This window comes from Salvelinus fontinalis, chromosome 36 (assembly GCF_029448725.1).
Source record: "Salvelinus fontinalis isolate EN_2023a chromosome 36, ASM2944872v1, whole genome shotgun sequence".
Classification (NCBI taxonomy): Eukaryota; Metazoa; Chordata; class Actinopteri; order Salmoniformes; family Salmonidae; genus Salvelinus; species Salvelinus fontinalis.
Window position 1 is genome coordinate 8,670,098 of NC_074700.1, and position 16,068 is coordinate 8,686,165.

The 16,068-nt window shown below is 41.4% G+C and overlaps 1 protein-coding gene and 1 pseudogene across 1 annotated transcript; both read left to right on the forward strand.

The window, feature by feature from the left end:
- On the forward strand, positions 1-994 carry LOC129835409 (elongator complex protein 5-like; annotated as a pseudogene).
- A 445-nt stretch (positions 995-1,439) lies between these two features.
- On the forward strand, positions 1,440-15,587 carry LOC129835168 (CTD nuclear envelope phosphatase 1A-like). Its single transcript, XM_055900594.1, has 8 exons — positions 1,440-2,209; positions 5,099-5,165; positions 6,694-6,812; positions 10,130-10,201; positions 10,334-10,450; positions 10,587-10,698; positions 14,197-14,281; positions 14,392-15,587. Exons 1-8 carry the CDS (start codon positions 2,105-2,107, stop codon positions 14,450-14,452), a joined length of 738 nt encoding a protein of 245 aa, XP_055756569.1. The 5' UTR covers positions 1,440-2,104; the 3' UTR covers positions 14,453-15,587.
- Positions 15,588-16,068: the final 481 nt, after the last annotated feature.

The window sequence follows — 16,068 nt, forward strand, 5'->3', positions numbered from 1 at the left end:
CTTCTCAAACAAACACCTCAGGCCAAAGCAGTGACACTCATCATTGACTCTCTCTCATGGATTTTGAGGCATCATGACTCTGCAGTCATATGCCAGAGACTTTAGGCTCTCAAAGGTTTGTCATGGTATTTATAATCGGTGTCTTTCTAGTCTCCAGCATTCACGCAAGTTTTGGTTCTGGGTTGCCACTATTTATATATTTTATGCCATGTTGTAAAATAGTCATTTGAAGTCAGTGAAGTTGTGAGAATTCAGTTAAGTGTCTTTCTTCCCTTGTCATTAGGGGGAGCTGTGAGAGGAGTAGTTGGCCTGCTGCACTCCGACCTGCATCAGCGAGGCACTGTGGGAAGGATACGACACATGGCTACTTCAGTCATCACCGGGTCTCCAGGGACCAGAGCACTGGGAGCTAAACTGTCTTAGCCATTTTATGCAGATAGTGTTGTGTGTCTGTTACCAGAAAGAGATATTCAGCATCAATGAGGACCTGACAGTTACAATACAGAGCAAACTCAGTCATCCTGGATACACAGGGATGAATACAGACACATCTGAGCTAGCACACCTGTATTATTCCTGACATGTACTATATGAGAATGAGAAGGAATAAGCCAGTTGTGTTGTATGATTCTCTTGTCTTTCCCCAGGCAGATCCAACAGCCAACCTGACCTTTAACCGCCTGTCCGATACAGAGAGATAGAGGCCAAAGAAAAACTAGCGCTTCCATTCAACTTCAGGAAAGATAAGTGAGATTTGTTTCAACCATCCATGCCTTTTCTCCCCCAAACTGTCTTGCTAACTGTCCTTGCTTGCTGCTGTCTGAATAAGTTGCCTCAAGTGTTTATTGAACTCCGCCTTTGTCTTCTTCCAGGAAGTCGGCTTCAAATAAAGGGTACTGTTTTCAGGTTGTCTGTTATGTGTTTTTTTGTATACTAGCACATTTGTAATGCCTCAAACTGACACCTTTTTGTACAGTATGCTTGCACTTGTGTAGTTTCTACCGCTAACCACTGGAGTGTGAGCTTGAGTCTAGTGACTACTAGTGTTTTACTCATCTCGAGTCAGACCCAACTCGCCTTAATACAAGCCACATGAAATCACATGGACTTGTAAATAAACCTAAAATAGTTTCTTGTAGAGTCTTGCCAATTTTATGCCAGAAAGGAGCAACTGAATTTCCCAAAACCTTCATCATTGCCAGGGAATAGTCAGTAATGACTATACATTATTACAATTTAAACAGCTTGATTTGACTTCTGCATCATATTTCATCACTTCAATGTTTGTTCAGGGTAATACAACAAATGTATTTGCTTTAGAAATTGGGAAAACCCACACACCTACCAAAGAGAATAGACAGGTTTGAAAATTCTGTCCATCTACTTTTAATTTATCTGCTTTCCACGGGGACGTGCTGCGCGCAACCGTTAGGTTCGAATCAGGTTGAGAAGACTTCTCCCCGCGGAAGTGACGGCGATGGCGGCTCGCAGTTCGATTCCGGATTTGCTGTGAACTGCAAGCAGTTTTCATGGTGACTGTTTTGACTTTTGTTAGTTTTCAGACATTATTTTTCTTAAAATACCACACATAAAGTAAGAGTATTATTTACTGTTTTCAAATTTCGAAGGACGAAAGTTTAGTTAATGTTCTCCAGGGTTCAAGGTGGTCACCCTACCGAGCTAACTGCTAGCTTAGCTTGTCGGCGAGACGAGCTGCGTGGTATATTCTGACTCTAGCTAGCTAGTCGGTAGCCCACTGTCACTGACCAAATTGCTATTGGATAGCAAACGTCGTGCAAGAGTCTACTTTTGTTGTAACTCTTATTTTTATAGTAACATTTTTCTGCTACACAATGTCAATGCATTCAAATCTATGAGAGTTGTGCAGCAAGCGTGCAGAGGAACTCACACGTTTGCTCGATCTACTCTTGTTAATTTGGACGTGTTTGGTTCGTTTTTGAGAGGTTGTTAAGGTTGTAGGGACGGATTCCGATTCGACAATTTGGACCCTAGCCTGAACCACATTGGTCAATTTAGCAGAGCGGGTTAACTTGTAGCTCCTTCGACCTCCTGTTCCTGTGTGGGTCCTTGTGTGGTCGCCGACATGCTGAAGACCCGCCAGTGTCTACTTGGCATCCGCACTTTCCTAGGTGTAACGTCCAGAATGTGGGGATTCATCTTGTACATTCTCAGGAAGCACCTACGCACGGTGAGTATATTCTTTTTAAAAATAGAATAACCAACTGCTCTTGTTTGCACATTTGTTTACATTGTCTGGGGTAAGTCGTGTGTGTGTGGGACAGACATGACATTCAAATGCATTGGTTACTGCTGTCATGGCCATGTCACAAACCTTAAACAAAACTAACCTCCAGTCAGAAACAATCATCACAGTTTACAAACATGCTTCCACTTCCCTTTGGCCACATGGCCCTTATCAGAGCCATAGATAAGAATGGCACTTGGTGGAAAGTCTTGACAGGTAATTTTCTTCCTGGGGGGGCTGTAGGATTCCGTTGAAATAAACAGACAAACCCTTTGTATTGGACTCACACAAATCCTTTTCATTCTGACATTTCATTCTGACAATCAAATGCCACTGCTTTATGTGTTTCTGGGTTACTTTTGTAGCCCTCTACTGTAGCTGTAGTGTGATGTGAGTGTTAGGATGACAAAGGAAGGCTCTTGTTCGACTGAGGTCTTGCATGCCCTTGATATATGGACAGGACCCACAAGACTCTGGTCACGTTTGCTGGTTCGCTGATGCCCCAAATATAAACTTGACATTTGAGGTGTCAAAGGCTCCACCTGTCCACCAATTAATGCACACAGTCTGGTTGGGTGGGGCATATGGTTTGTTTATTATATACTCTGTGTAAACTTGATGCACATTATCAAAGGATTTTGTTTCTGACTTTGTTTCACAGCAACAGAGAGAGGGGAGTGCTGGTATTACATCTAAGTATGTTGTAGTTTAGTCAAGCTCCAGTGTTTACCGCTTGTATTTTATTACCTAACAGTGATACATCATCACTCGGGGCCTAGTCAGTGGGATGCAGACAGTGTTTGGAACATTTCAAGTCGAAATGCTGTATATGAATAAAATCATAATTTGTTTCACAATGTAGCAACCTATTTCTTCCTGAACTGCTCATGGTCATGTTGTGCGCCCAAAATATGCTGGAGAAAGACTGCCTAGGCTTGGAATTCTCAGTTTGGGAATTGTCTGGAGTATATTACAGGTTTTCCCACTCCCAGCTACCAATGTGATGATGCCTAGGTGTCTAGCTAAACCAGGTTGCCCGTATATACAATAGAGACCCTGGCATGCTGTAGCTATATAGGCTAGGCCTAGACCAGGGTTCTCAGACCATGTTCCTGGAGAACTACCCTGCTGTAGGTTTTCGCTCCAACCCCAGTTGTTACTAACCTGATTCAGCTTGTCAACAAGTTTATCAAACGCATGCTCACACAGACACTAATACGCACAGTATTGTTGTTGTATTGTTTATCATTTTATTTAGAATTCGTTGACTGTCATTATCTATCATTGTTTTGTTACTTGTAGTGCTTTGTGGGCCCCAGAAAAAGAAGCTGATGCATCTGCAAAAGCTAATTGGGATCCAAATAAACAAATAAGCTAATTATTAGAATTTGGTATGCTAAATTAGGGTTACAATGAAAACCTAGTGGACGGTAGCTGTCATCACAACAATTTGGATTATGGAGCATAAACGCATGCATATGCTACCAGTCCTTAATCAGATGTGTGCTAGACATATAAGCCAGTTGCATCATAATCTTCAAGACAGACAACACTATGACATAAATGCATCTTCGAGAGGAGGGGAGGGCTGGAGAGGGTTTCTGGGAGGGTTATATCCAGACAACACCCAAGGGCAGTGGTATTTAAACTTTTCAGCAGGGACCCCATTTTTTTTTACCCCCCCCCAGACATTCTGGCTACCCCAAATATAATGACACAATGTTAAAATCTGTATATTTGGATTTTTACATCAACAATCTTCTATTACATTTTCATCTCTGAGAACCAATACATACATTTACTCAAAATTGTATCCCCCCCCAAAAAATATATTCAATATATAATTCTCAATGTTTGTATATAAAATAACATGTACTCTTAATAAAATAACATGAAATAAAATAACATGTACTCTTCATTTTTGGTTCCCCCAAAAAAGTTCAAATGCATTTCCCCTGCGACCCTGACTTTGAATACCACTGCCCTAGGGGGTACAGAATGTGGGGCTGTGGGTTCCCCCATGGCATCCACCAGCTGTTCATGAACAGGCTATCCCTAGACCGAGCCAAGCGCCGCAAGGCATGGAACAGGGATCTGGCAGTGGGTGTCGTCTAAGGGTTTTGGACAAAACAACCTGGCAGCCGCAGACAGTCACCCTGCAAGTCTCCCTTTTCACTTGGCTTCCTATTCCTAGCCCTTATGGAGAATAGAGAGGCAAACTGTCTACTCTGTTTAGGGGGGAAAACAGGGAACAATTAATGAATGGAGTGGGGGAAATCGGTGTGTCTAAATCTGATATGGCTCCCTCTCCTCAGGGATCCTTACCAATTGGTCTGTCATGTGCCCTGGCAGGTGTAAGCACAGTACTGATTAGTGCTGAGTCCTAAATGAAGTAGAGGAACGCACTGTAAACATTTGAAATGCACCCAAGGATAGCAGTAGTCGTGGAGGCCTAGGTCTAGTCTGACCCTGCGCTTTTGTTTGGTCATGGGAATTATGTTGCCAAGGATACGTAGACATAGGCCTACATTTTCCGTAACCACACTTTCCCCCAATTAGGCTTTTCCATGTAGGGAGCAGACAATGGAATAACGAGGGTTTTAATAAATAGGTTTGTAATAAATTTACCAAGCTTCGATTTATTTATTTTTTCTTTCATTAAAATTGTATTTCTGTACCATGGCCAAGACAGGAGTAACTAAACTTTACCCACTGTTCTGCCTTAAAATTCATGCAATTTATGCTCACAAATGTAACAAACACTAGTGTCTGTGAGTGACTCTGTCTTTGGCTGAGTTGAACAAGTATGCTTAATCTCTCTTTCTGTTTCAGGTAATCCAGTACCAGACGGTGCGGTATGACACTTTACCACTGTCCCCCATCTCCAGAAATAGACTTAGTGAGTACTGCTGTCGCTCTGTCATCTTTTCTGACCCCCTCTGCCATTCCTTGATCCCAGGAAACCGGACCCAGCCCAGTTGAGCATTATGTATAAACTATAGAAATAGAATGAGTAAACACACTGACATGACCTCATAATGCCTCTGCCTTTTGCTATAGCTTCCTCAACTTTCATTCTGGTTTCAGCTGGTCTACTGTATCTACACATCAGTTGCCAGAGTCCAGTTGTTTTAATTAGTAAAGTCCTTGTTCAGTAATGTCTTCAAAGAAAGCTTTGTGTTACTTGTTAAGTTATTTTTTGTTTTAATGATAACTATGATTAAGACAAACAGGAAAAAACATGATCACAAAACACACTGAGAGAACTAAATGCAATGAAACAGCAACAGATACAATCTGTACAGAGCAGCTAGTACAGCAAAGTGGTGGGTATATAATTGTATACATCTTCAGAGACAACATACTGTATGTGCATTAAACACAGGTGCTCGCTGGGACCTAGGAGTTCTGACTACTGTTTTATTGCTTGTCTCAAAGGACAACAGGGGGACCATACTTTCACAAATGTGGATCCGCGGTTCTGTAAATCCATTATTAAAGGAGCAATAAGCAGAATTCGCTTCACCATCTCCTGGTTGCGAAAATTCGAATATTTAGCCTAATTTCAATTTGTAACAAAACAAGCAATTGTAGATTATCATTGTACCATTTAAAACACTGTGAAATATATTTTCAATAACCAAAAAATTGTATGTTTGAAGCTGGTGTACAAAACCGAAAGTAAAAGATGCAAAAAGTTAACTTAAGAACAGGAAGCATAGAAATAGCGGACATAGAAAATATCTACCACTTCTTAGACTTGCTTTCAATGAGGACAGATCTATAACTGTGAATTGGTCAAGTCCCCGGAAAAGTTACATATTGCAGCTTTCATTTCAGTTCATCTAAGGCTGAAGAGTATGAACGCAACCCCAGTCTCTTCCAAAGGATTTTTTGTAGCACAGACCTGCTCTATCTTTCATCATATTAACCCTTTTATTTTATGCATGTGGGCGCTTCAAACAGCTAGCATAGTGCAAAACATGTGAATGCACTGACACAAAGAAACCTTTTTGTCACTTGTGTAAGATGGAAAGATCATCAGTGTTACTGACCATCTGTCATGTTCTTTATGGTGTTATAGTTTAGATATATAGCAAGGTGTGTATTAAGTCAGCCTTGTACAAGTAAGCCTTGTCTGAGCCAGAGCGGCACATATTCTCGTTCCCTATCTCTTGTTTCTGTACCGTGAGCCAGCTTGATGTACAAGTACACAACCTGGTGAACAGGATGCTAGACTGTCGCAGGGCCTTACCCCCAATCCATCTCCTTATTGCTGAGTGCCAAGCAGAGAGGCTTCCGGTCTCATATTTTGAGTCTTTGTTATAACTCGACCAGGAGCGAACCCCGCACTCTAACCGCAAGGTCACTGTTGGGGGGGGGTGAACATGTAATAAGCAGGTGTATGTGTTTGTTTGGTCCTTTAGATGCAGTGAAGAGGAAGATTCTGGTGCTGGATCTAGATGAGACGCTGATCCACTCGCACCACGACGGAGTCCTCAGACCCACAGTGAGACCCGGCACACCACCAGACTTCATCCTCAAGGTAAACGCGCACTCAAAGTGAATTTGGGGGGGTTAGTCATATCAGGACTTGAACCTGTGACCCTCTGGTCCAGAGACAAGCATGCTGCGCGTTAGGGATTTAACGAGTCACCCAATGTGCAATGCGATTTAAATGTTACGAATCGTCGGTTCACTAACCGCTTTTGCTCATAACTTTTTTCTGCCTTCCAAAAATACCTACCGTAATCTTTTGTGACAACTGATGCGTCCTCTCCTTCAGTGTCGAAATGAACATGTAACTGCATTGACAGTTATTGATCTACAAATCATTTTGTATCCCGAAAAACCCCTTGGCAATATCAGTAGCCTAGTCAAACTGCGCTCTATGCGTGGCTTTGTGCACTGACCAAAGAGAGGTAAGGCCTATTCCTGATATTAGGCTTGATTGAGTGACAATGTAATTTGCTAGGTTATTGTTATCAAATGTGTTGTTGAAAATTGTGTTTTAGTGGAATAAAAGTAAGCTACCGGAGACACATCTCATCTGGCTATATGCATCCTGATGATCGGGGCTTACACGGAACCCAAACCGGCTGCGCGCGTGCGCTATCATGCATAAATGTATTTTGTCCCCCTACACCAAACGCGATCACGACACGCAGGTTAAAATATCAAAACAAACTCTGAACCAATGACATTAATTTGGGGACAGGTCGAAAAGCATTAAACATGTATGGCAATTTAGCTAGCTTGCACTTGCTAGCTAATTTGTCCTATTTAGTTAACTTGCTGTTGCTAGCTAATTTGTCCTGGGATATAAACATTGAGTTATTTTACCTGAAATGCACAAAGTCCTCTACTCCGATAATTAATCCACACATAAAACGGCCAACCGAATCGTTTCTAGTCATCTCCTCCTTCCAGGCTTTTTCATATTTGAACTTATATGGTGATTGTCATCTACACTTTCATAGTATTACCACGACAACCGGCAAAACATTGTCTTTCAATTAAAAACCTGCTTCTATAAAGCGATGGAGGAGATGGGAGAGGCAGGACTTGCAGTGCGATCTGCGTCAGAAATAGGAATGACTTCTATTTTAGCCCTTGGCAACGCAGACACTCGGGCAGTGTGGGTGCAATAATTGAATAACATAAATTCCTAAATTTATTTTGCAAAGCACGCGACGTGAGTGATGTGGTCAGCCTATTAGCCTATATTAGATTTTATTTTGATTGTTCAGGTTAATTTTGGTAGTTTTGTGGTAAACATTCGGAAAGTGTTCAGACCCTGACCTTTTCCACGTTTTGTTATTTATTATAAAATGGATTAAATTGTATATTTTATTCATAAAATCTACACACTATAATGCCAAAGCAAAAACTTTTAGAATTATTTTTATTTTTTTGCCAATTTGTTAAAATACTCGACTATCACATTTACATAATTATTCAGACCCTTTACTTAGTACTTTGTTGAAGCACCTTTGGCAGTTATTACAGCCGTGAGTCTTCTTGGGTATGACACTACAAGCTTGGCACACCTGTATTTGGGGAGTTTCTCCCATTCTTCTCTGCAGATCCTCTCAAGCGCTGTCAGGTTGGATGGGGAGCGTCACTGCACAGCTATTTTCAGGTCTCTCCAGCGATGTTCGATCGGGTTCAAGTATGAGCTCTGGCTGGGCCACTCAAGGACATTCAGAGACTTGTCCGATAGACACTCCTGCGTTGTCTTGGCTGTGTGCTTAGGGTCGTTGTCCTGTTGGAAGGTGAACCTTCGCCCCAGTCTGAGGTCCTGAGCAGGTCTGGAGCTGGTTTTCATCAAGGATCTCTGTACTTTTCTCTGTTCATCTTTTCCTCGATCCTGACTAGTCTCTCAGTCCTTGCCGCTATAAAACATCCCCACAGCATGATGCTGCCACCACCATGCTTTACCATAGGGATGATGCCAGGTTTGTGACGCTTGGCATTCAGGCCAAAGAGTTCAGTCTTGGTTTCATCAGATCAGAGAATGTTGTTTCTCATGGTCAGAGTCCTTTTGATGCCTTTGGCAAACTCCAAGCGGGCTGTCATGTGCCTTTTACTGAGGAGTGGCTTCCGTCTGGTCACTCTACCATAAAGGCCTTATTAGTGGAGTGCTTCAGAGATGGTAGTCCTACTAGAAGGTTCCACAGAGGAACCACCTCCCCGACCAAGACCCTTCTCCCCCAATTGCTCAGTTTGGCCGGCAGCCAGCTCTAGGAAGAGTCTTGGTGGTTCCAAACTTCTTCCATTGAAGAATGATGGAGGCCACTGTGTTCTTGGGGACCTTCAATGCTGCAGACACATTTTTGGTACCCTTGCCCAGATCTGTGCCTCGACACAATCCTGTCTTGGAGCTCTACGGACAATTCCTTCGACCTCTTGGCTTGGTTTCTGCTCTGTCATGCGCTGTCAACTGTGGGACCTTCATATAGACAGGTGTGTGCCTTTCCAAGTCATGTCCAATCAATTGAATTTATCACAGGTGGACTTCAAGTTGTAGGAACATCTCAAGGATGGTCAATGGAAGCAGGATGCTCCTGAGCTCAATATTGAGTCTCATAGCAAAGGGTCTAAATACTTATGTAAATATGACATTTCTGTTTAATTTATCAAATTAAAAAATACATTTCTGTTTTCGCTTTGTCATTGTGGTATTGTGTGTAGATTGATTAAATAAAAATCCTCAATTTTAGAATTGTAATGCAACAAATTGTGGGAAAACGGAAGGGGTCTGAATACTTCCCGAATGCGCTGTATATTTGTTTACATATGCTGAGTATAGTTGATAGTTTAATAACGAGGACCGCAATCACTTTTGTGAGTCGCACTGCATGGCTTTAGCAGGATGAAAAGAGAAGCTCACTTCGTTAAACTGTCAAAACCATTTGATTTTGATACTGGGATGAAGTCAAAAGTTCTGCTATCGCTGTTTTCCCAGCTATTGTGAGAATTGTTGTGCATTGACTGCTTGTCAGCATGCATTTTTCCCTCACTCCTTATGACACTTGTAACATGAATGTGCTTCGAGAGGAATATTATCTTGCAGAGAACCCACAACAACAAACCAACTAGGTAAATACATCAACTATTCTACTATGGAGTTGTCTGAATTTTCTATAAATTACTAATTTTGTTTGCAGAGAAAGTGTATGTGGACTGTTCTAGCATCTTTTAAAGTGCTCCTCGGCAGAAATATTTTTCCATGTTCCATATTGTGGCAACCCACACCTAAATGACTGCAGCGAAAACACTGGTATCGTTCCTGTATCATATTGGAGCCCATGCATCTAGATACGTATTGCATCCGTTTCCCCCTCTCTCTCTCTCTCGCAGGTAGTCATTGACAAGCACCCTGTCAGATTCTTTGTACATAAAAGGCCACACGTTGACTTCTTTTTAGAAGTGGTAAGTAAAAATGTTGTCTTTGTGAACTGTGAGTTCTATTTTGTACGTCATTGTCAACAATGCTGTGCTCTGTTTGACAAGTTCTTTGACTGTACATGTATCCTTCGCTGTGTGTGTGACCCCTCTCTCCAGGTCAGCCAGTGGTATGAGCTGGTAGTATTCACGGCCAGTATGGAGATCTATGGCTCGGCAGTGGCAGACAAGCTGGACAACAACAGGAACATCCTGAATCGCAGATACTACAGACAGGTATCACTCTCCCCTATCATATGAACACAACTGATTTATGTCCATCCACATCTTTGTGAAAATAGTGTACAGTATTAGTGACCTCATTAATTTACGATCTGCTTACATCTTCTATGTCTTCTTCCTGTGTCTGCAGCATTGCACGTTGGATCTAGGTAGTTATATTAAAGACCTGTCTGTCGTACACAAAGACCTGTCTAGTATTGTCATCCTGGACAACTCGCCTGGAGCTTACCGGAGTCATCCAGGTGAGGTTATACACATATGCGTGCACGCACACAGACATGCACACGCTCACACAACACAAATGTATGCATACTTTGTGATGAGATGTTTATGTACAGTTGAAGTCGGAAGTTTACATACACCTTAACCAAATACATTTAAACTCAGTTTCACAATTCCTGACATTTAATACTCGTAAAAATTCCCGGCCTTAGGTCAGTTAGGATCACCACTTTATTTTAAGAATGTGAAATGTCAGAATAATAGTAGAGAGAATGATTTATTTCAGCTTTTATTTCTTTCATCACATTCCCAGTGGGTCAGCAGTTTACATGCACTCAATTAGTATTTGGTAGCATTGCCTTTAAATTGTTTAACTTGGGTCAAACGTTTCCAGTAGCCTTCCACAAACTTCCCACAATAAGTTGGGTGAATTTTGGCCCATTCCCCCTGACAGAGCTGGTGTAACTGATTCAGGTTTGTAGGCCTCCTTGCTCGCATACGCTTTTTCAGTTCTGCCCACAAATTTTCTATAGGCTTGAGGTCCGGGCTTTGTGATGGCCACTCCAATACCTTGACTTTGTTGTCCTTAAGCCATTTTGCCACACCTTTGGAAGTATGCTTGTGGTCATTGTCCATTTGGAAGACCCATTTGCGACCAAGCTTTAAAACTTCTTATGGCTGCAATCCCGTTACCGGGATCGATATGACAACAGCCATTGAAAGTGCAGGGCGCCAAATTCAAACAACAGAAATCTCATAATTAAAATTCCTCAAACATACGTCTTATATAATTTTAAAGGTAATCTTGTTGTTAATCCCACCAAAGTGTCCGATTTTCAAATATGCTTTTCAGTGAAAGCACTACAAACGATTGTTAGGTCACCACCAAACCACAATAAGCACAGCCATTTTTCCAGCGAAAGATAGCAGTCAGAAAAAGCAGAAATAGAGATAATTAATCACTAACCTTTGATTATCTTCATCAGATGACACTCATAGGACTTCATGTTACACAATACATGCATGTTTTGTTTGATAAAGTTCATATTTATATAAAAAATCTGAGTTTACATTGGTGCGTTAGATTCACTAGTTGCAAAAACATCAAGTGATTTTGCATAGCCACATTATTTCAACAGAAATATTCATCATAAATGTAGATGATAATACAAGTTATACACATGGAATTATAGATATGCCTCTTCTTAATGCAACCGCTGTGTCAGATTTCAAAAACTTTACGGAAAAAGCAAATCATGCAATAATCTGAGACGGAGCTCAGAACAATAGCCAAATTAGCCGCCATGTTGGGGTCAACAGAAACCAGAAAATACATGATAAATGTTTCCTTACCTTTGATGAACTTCATCAGAATACAGTCCTAGGAATCCCAGGTCCACAATAAATGCTTGATTTGTTCGATAATGTCTGTTATTTATGTCCAATTAGCTATTTTGGTTAGCGCGTTTGGTAAACAATTCCAAAGTCACAAAGCGCGTCCACTATAACGTGACAATGTCCAGAAGTTCCATAACAGTGAGTAGAAAGATGTCAAACGATGTACTGAATCAATCTTTAGAATGTTGTAAAGATATATCTTGAATAACGTTCCAACCGGAGAATTAGATTGACTTCAGTTGAGCGATGGAACAGAGATGCCTATCACGTGAATGCGCGTGGTCAAAGCATGGTCAGCTCGTGGCAGTGGTGACTAATTCCTGTCTCCTTCGGCCCCCCTTCACATTAGTCATCAGACAAAGTTCTATTGACTGTTGACTGTCTAGTGGAAACCGTAGGAAGTGAAAACTCATCAATATCTAGCTGTAATTTCAATGAGAGCTTGGTTGAAAATTTAGCACCCTCAGAAAAAATCCAAACAGGAAGTGGAACAGGTTTTTGCCTGCCATATGAGTTCTGTTATACTCACAGACATTATTCAAACAGTTTTATAAACTTCAGAGTGTTTTCTGTCCAATACTAATAATAATAATATGCAAATATTAGCAACTATGACTGAGGAGCAGGCTGTTTCCTCTGGGCACCTCTGTGCATCTTTCATCCAAGCTACTCAATACTGCCCCTGCAGCCATAAGAAGTTAACTTCCTGACTGATGTCTTGATGTTGCTTCAATATATCCACATTTTGTTTCCTCATGATGCCATCTATTTTGTGAAGTGCACCAGTCCCTCCTGCCACAAAGCACCCACACAACATGATGCTGCCACCCCCGTTCTTCACGGTTGGGATGGTGGTGTTCGGCTTGCAAGCCTCCTCCTTTTTCCTCCAAACATAACGATGGTCATTATGGCCAAACAGTTCTATTTTTGTTTTATCAGACCAGAGGACATTTCTTCAAAAAGTACGATCTTTGTACCCATGTGCAGTTGCAAACCGTAGTCTGGCTTTTTTATGGCGGTTTTGGAGCAGTGGCTTCTTCCTTGCTGAGAGGCCTTTCAGATTATGTCGATATAGGACTCGTTTTACTGTGGATAGATACTTTTGTACCTGTTTCCTCCAGCATCTTCACAAGGTCCTTTGCTGTTGTTCTGGGATTGATTTGCACTTTTCACACCAAAGTACATTCATCTCTAGGATGAATGCGTCTCCTTCCTGAGCGGTATGACGGCTGCGTGGTCCCATGGTGTTTATACTTGCGTACCATTGTTTGTCCAGATGAACGTGGTACCTTCAAGTGTTTGGAAATTGCTCCCAAGGATGAACCAGACTTGTTGGAGGTCTACACATTTTTTTCTGAGGTCTTAGCTGAATTCTTTTGATTTTCCCATGATGTCAAGCAAAGAGGCAGTGAGTTTGAATGTAGGCCTTGAAATACATCCACAGGTACACCTCCAATTGACTAAAATGATGTCAATTAGCCTATCAGAAGCTTCTGCTTAAAGGAACAGTCAACTTAGTGTATGTAAACTTCTGACCCACTGGAATTGTGATACAGTGAAATAATCTGTCTGTAAACAATTGTTGGAATAATTACTTGTCATGCACAAAGTATATGTCCTAACTGACTTGCCAAAACTATAGTTTGTTAACAAGAAATTTGGTGTGTGGTTGAAAAACGAGTTTTAATGACTCCAACCTAAAAGTGTATGTAAACTTCCGACTTCAACTGTACGTCATTCTAGGTCATATCCGCCTAGGTGAGCTTGTAATGATTGTTTTAAATGTCAGGATGTTGTCAAACCAGTTGCTGTCCGATTGGTGGGTGTGAGTGGAAGGTTGCCAAGCAGCTCTTGCGCGTTTTTAAGCGAACAAACCACACACCAATTCAAACATTGCCATTTTCTATAGAAACTGTGATTAGCCTTGACAGACTTGTGAGAATCAAGGTAAGTTGGCAGCTACCAAGGAGCAACCACTTGTACCCTATTAATACAAGTAATGTTTTGTCGATTTTTCAACAGCAGATAATTTTTACTCGCCTGGTTTTACACACCAATTAGGTTTCACAACTCTCCTACTATCCTTCTTTTGGTTTTGAATCTCTGTATTTGCCTTCCAGACAATGCAATACCTATCAAGTCTTGGTTCAGCGACCCTAGTGACACAGCACTCCTTAACCTGCTGCCTATGCTAGATGCACTTAGGTGAGTATTTCAGGTATTCAGATGGATGGATGAGGATCCTGCACTGTAGCAGTGTTTTTCCAGTTACCTGGTAGCATGAGAAATGCATAACCCTTACAATTGTCTGCTAGGTTCACTGCTGACATCCGATCCGTCCTTAGTCGAAACCTCCACCAGCACCGGCTCTGGTGATTGGCTGATTCTGCGGGGAGGGTCTCGCTGATTGGCTCTTTTTTTATACCACTTCCCCCTACCTGCTCCCATCGCTCCTCCGTTACCACGCAGTGGACCTTTCACCCCTCAGAAAAGGACCGAGGAGAGAAGGGTCAAAGCAGAACATCCAACAAGGAATGAACGGAGCGAGATCTGGAGAGCCAGCAAATGACTGGGGGGGAAGCCAACTTTTTTCTTTTTCTTCTATGATTTTTGAAAAACTAAATGGAGTCTCTCTGCCTTAGTTCCTAATACTGACTGTAAGTACGCATGGGGCTGAGGTTTTTTTTGTACATGAGTTGGGAGAATGCTCACGTTTGTTCGTCATGCTAAACTTTTGACGTTACAAAAAGAATAGGGACAGCAAGGCAATGAACTAGACAAGTTTCCATCTTTTTTTTCTTACATGTCATTAGTCTGGACTGCACCTCTAACGACGCCTGTTATTTTACTCTCTTTCTCAACTTGGTACTGGACTTTACTTCTGTTAAGATGGCCAAGAGGAACCGGACGACCGAATTAGATGGAGGATAATACTTTTGATTGGGGGAATATAGGCCCTGTCAATCAACCAGAGTAATTCATGTGTCGGGGGTACCAATGATTGAGTTATGTCAAGTAATCTTACGCAATGAAGATTTGCTACACAACACAGACCTCTCTGGATGAAGTATAAAGCAGTCTATTTTTTATTTTTTTAATCAAATGACTGTTGGTTAGACATGATCATTTATCTCAAACGTGTTCCTCCAAAACCCCTTGTAGGATGTAAGGATGGACTGAAGAAATTATGAAAGAAAATAATGGTAAAAAAAATATTTCAATTTCTCATCTTTCAGTTACCATGATGTATAGTATGACAGACATCTCCATTATTGAAAATCTTATGCCTGATACATAATTTCAATATGAGATTTGCACTTAATTTCTGGATTTTTACTTTGTTGTTTTGTATTTGAAGCAGAATGAGCAGCCCTTTTGATTGTTTCCTGTTCCCCTGACCGTATTCGTTCCATTGTCAATGCCATTTGAACAATTTCAGTCTTGTCAAGACTGCTTCTTTTTGGCTCAGTCCCCAGGTCTGTGTTACTAATAAAACACTTGTCAGTATTGACCACTTTTACCTGGCTCTCCTTTGTAACTTCAAACTGAATCACGGTGCTCTCAGAAAGCATCCCAGTTGTGGTGTTTCGTCTGCTTGTATTTTGTGGGAATGTGACAGAATGCTCAGGAAAGGAGGACCCGTTTTAAATTGAGACAGAAATTTCATAAATTGACATTGCATTTTTGTTATGGGACAAGTAATAATAGTGATATTCTGTTTATCAAGAAGATCCACTGCCAAATCTTACACTTGGCTGCCCTCAAGTGGTAAGATTAGTAACTGCATCATTGTCTCCACTACCTGTTGACATACCAGGTGTATTCATATCCAGGCTGGCCACTGAAGGGCCACCACACTGGTTCCCATATTTTCATTTTAATCAGAGATTGATTTGAACCTTAGTAACCAGTCAGGGAGTTAACTCGCTGGCTGATCTATGACATAGGGTAATCAAAGAACTAGCTTTGCTAGGAGCCTGGAATTTGTGATG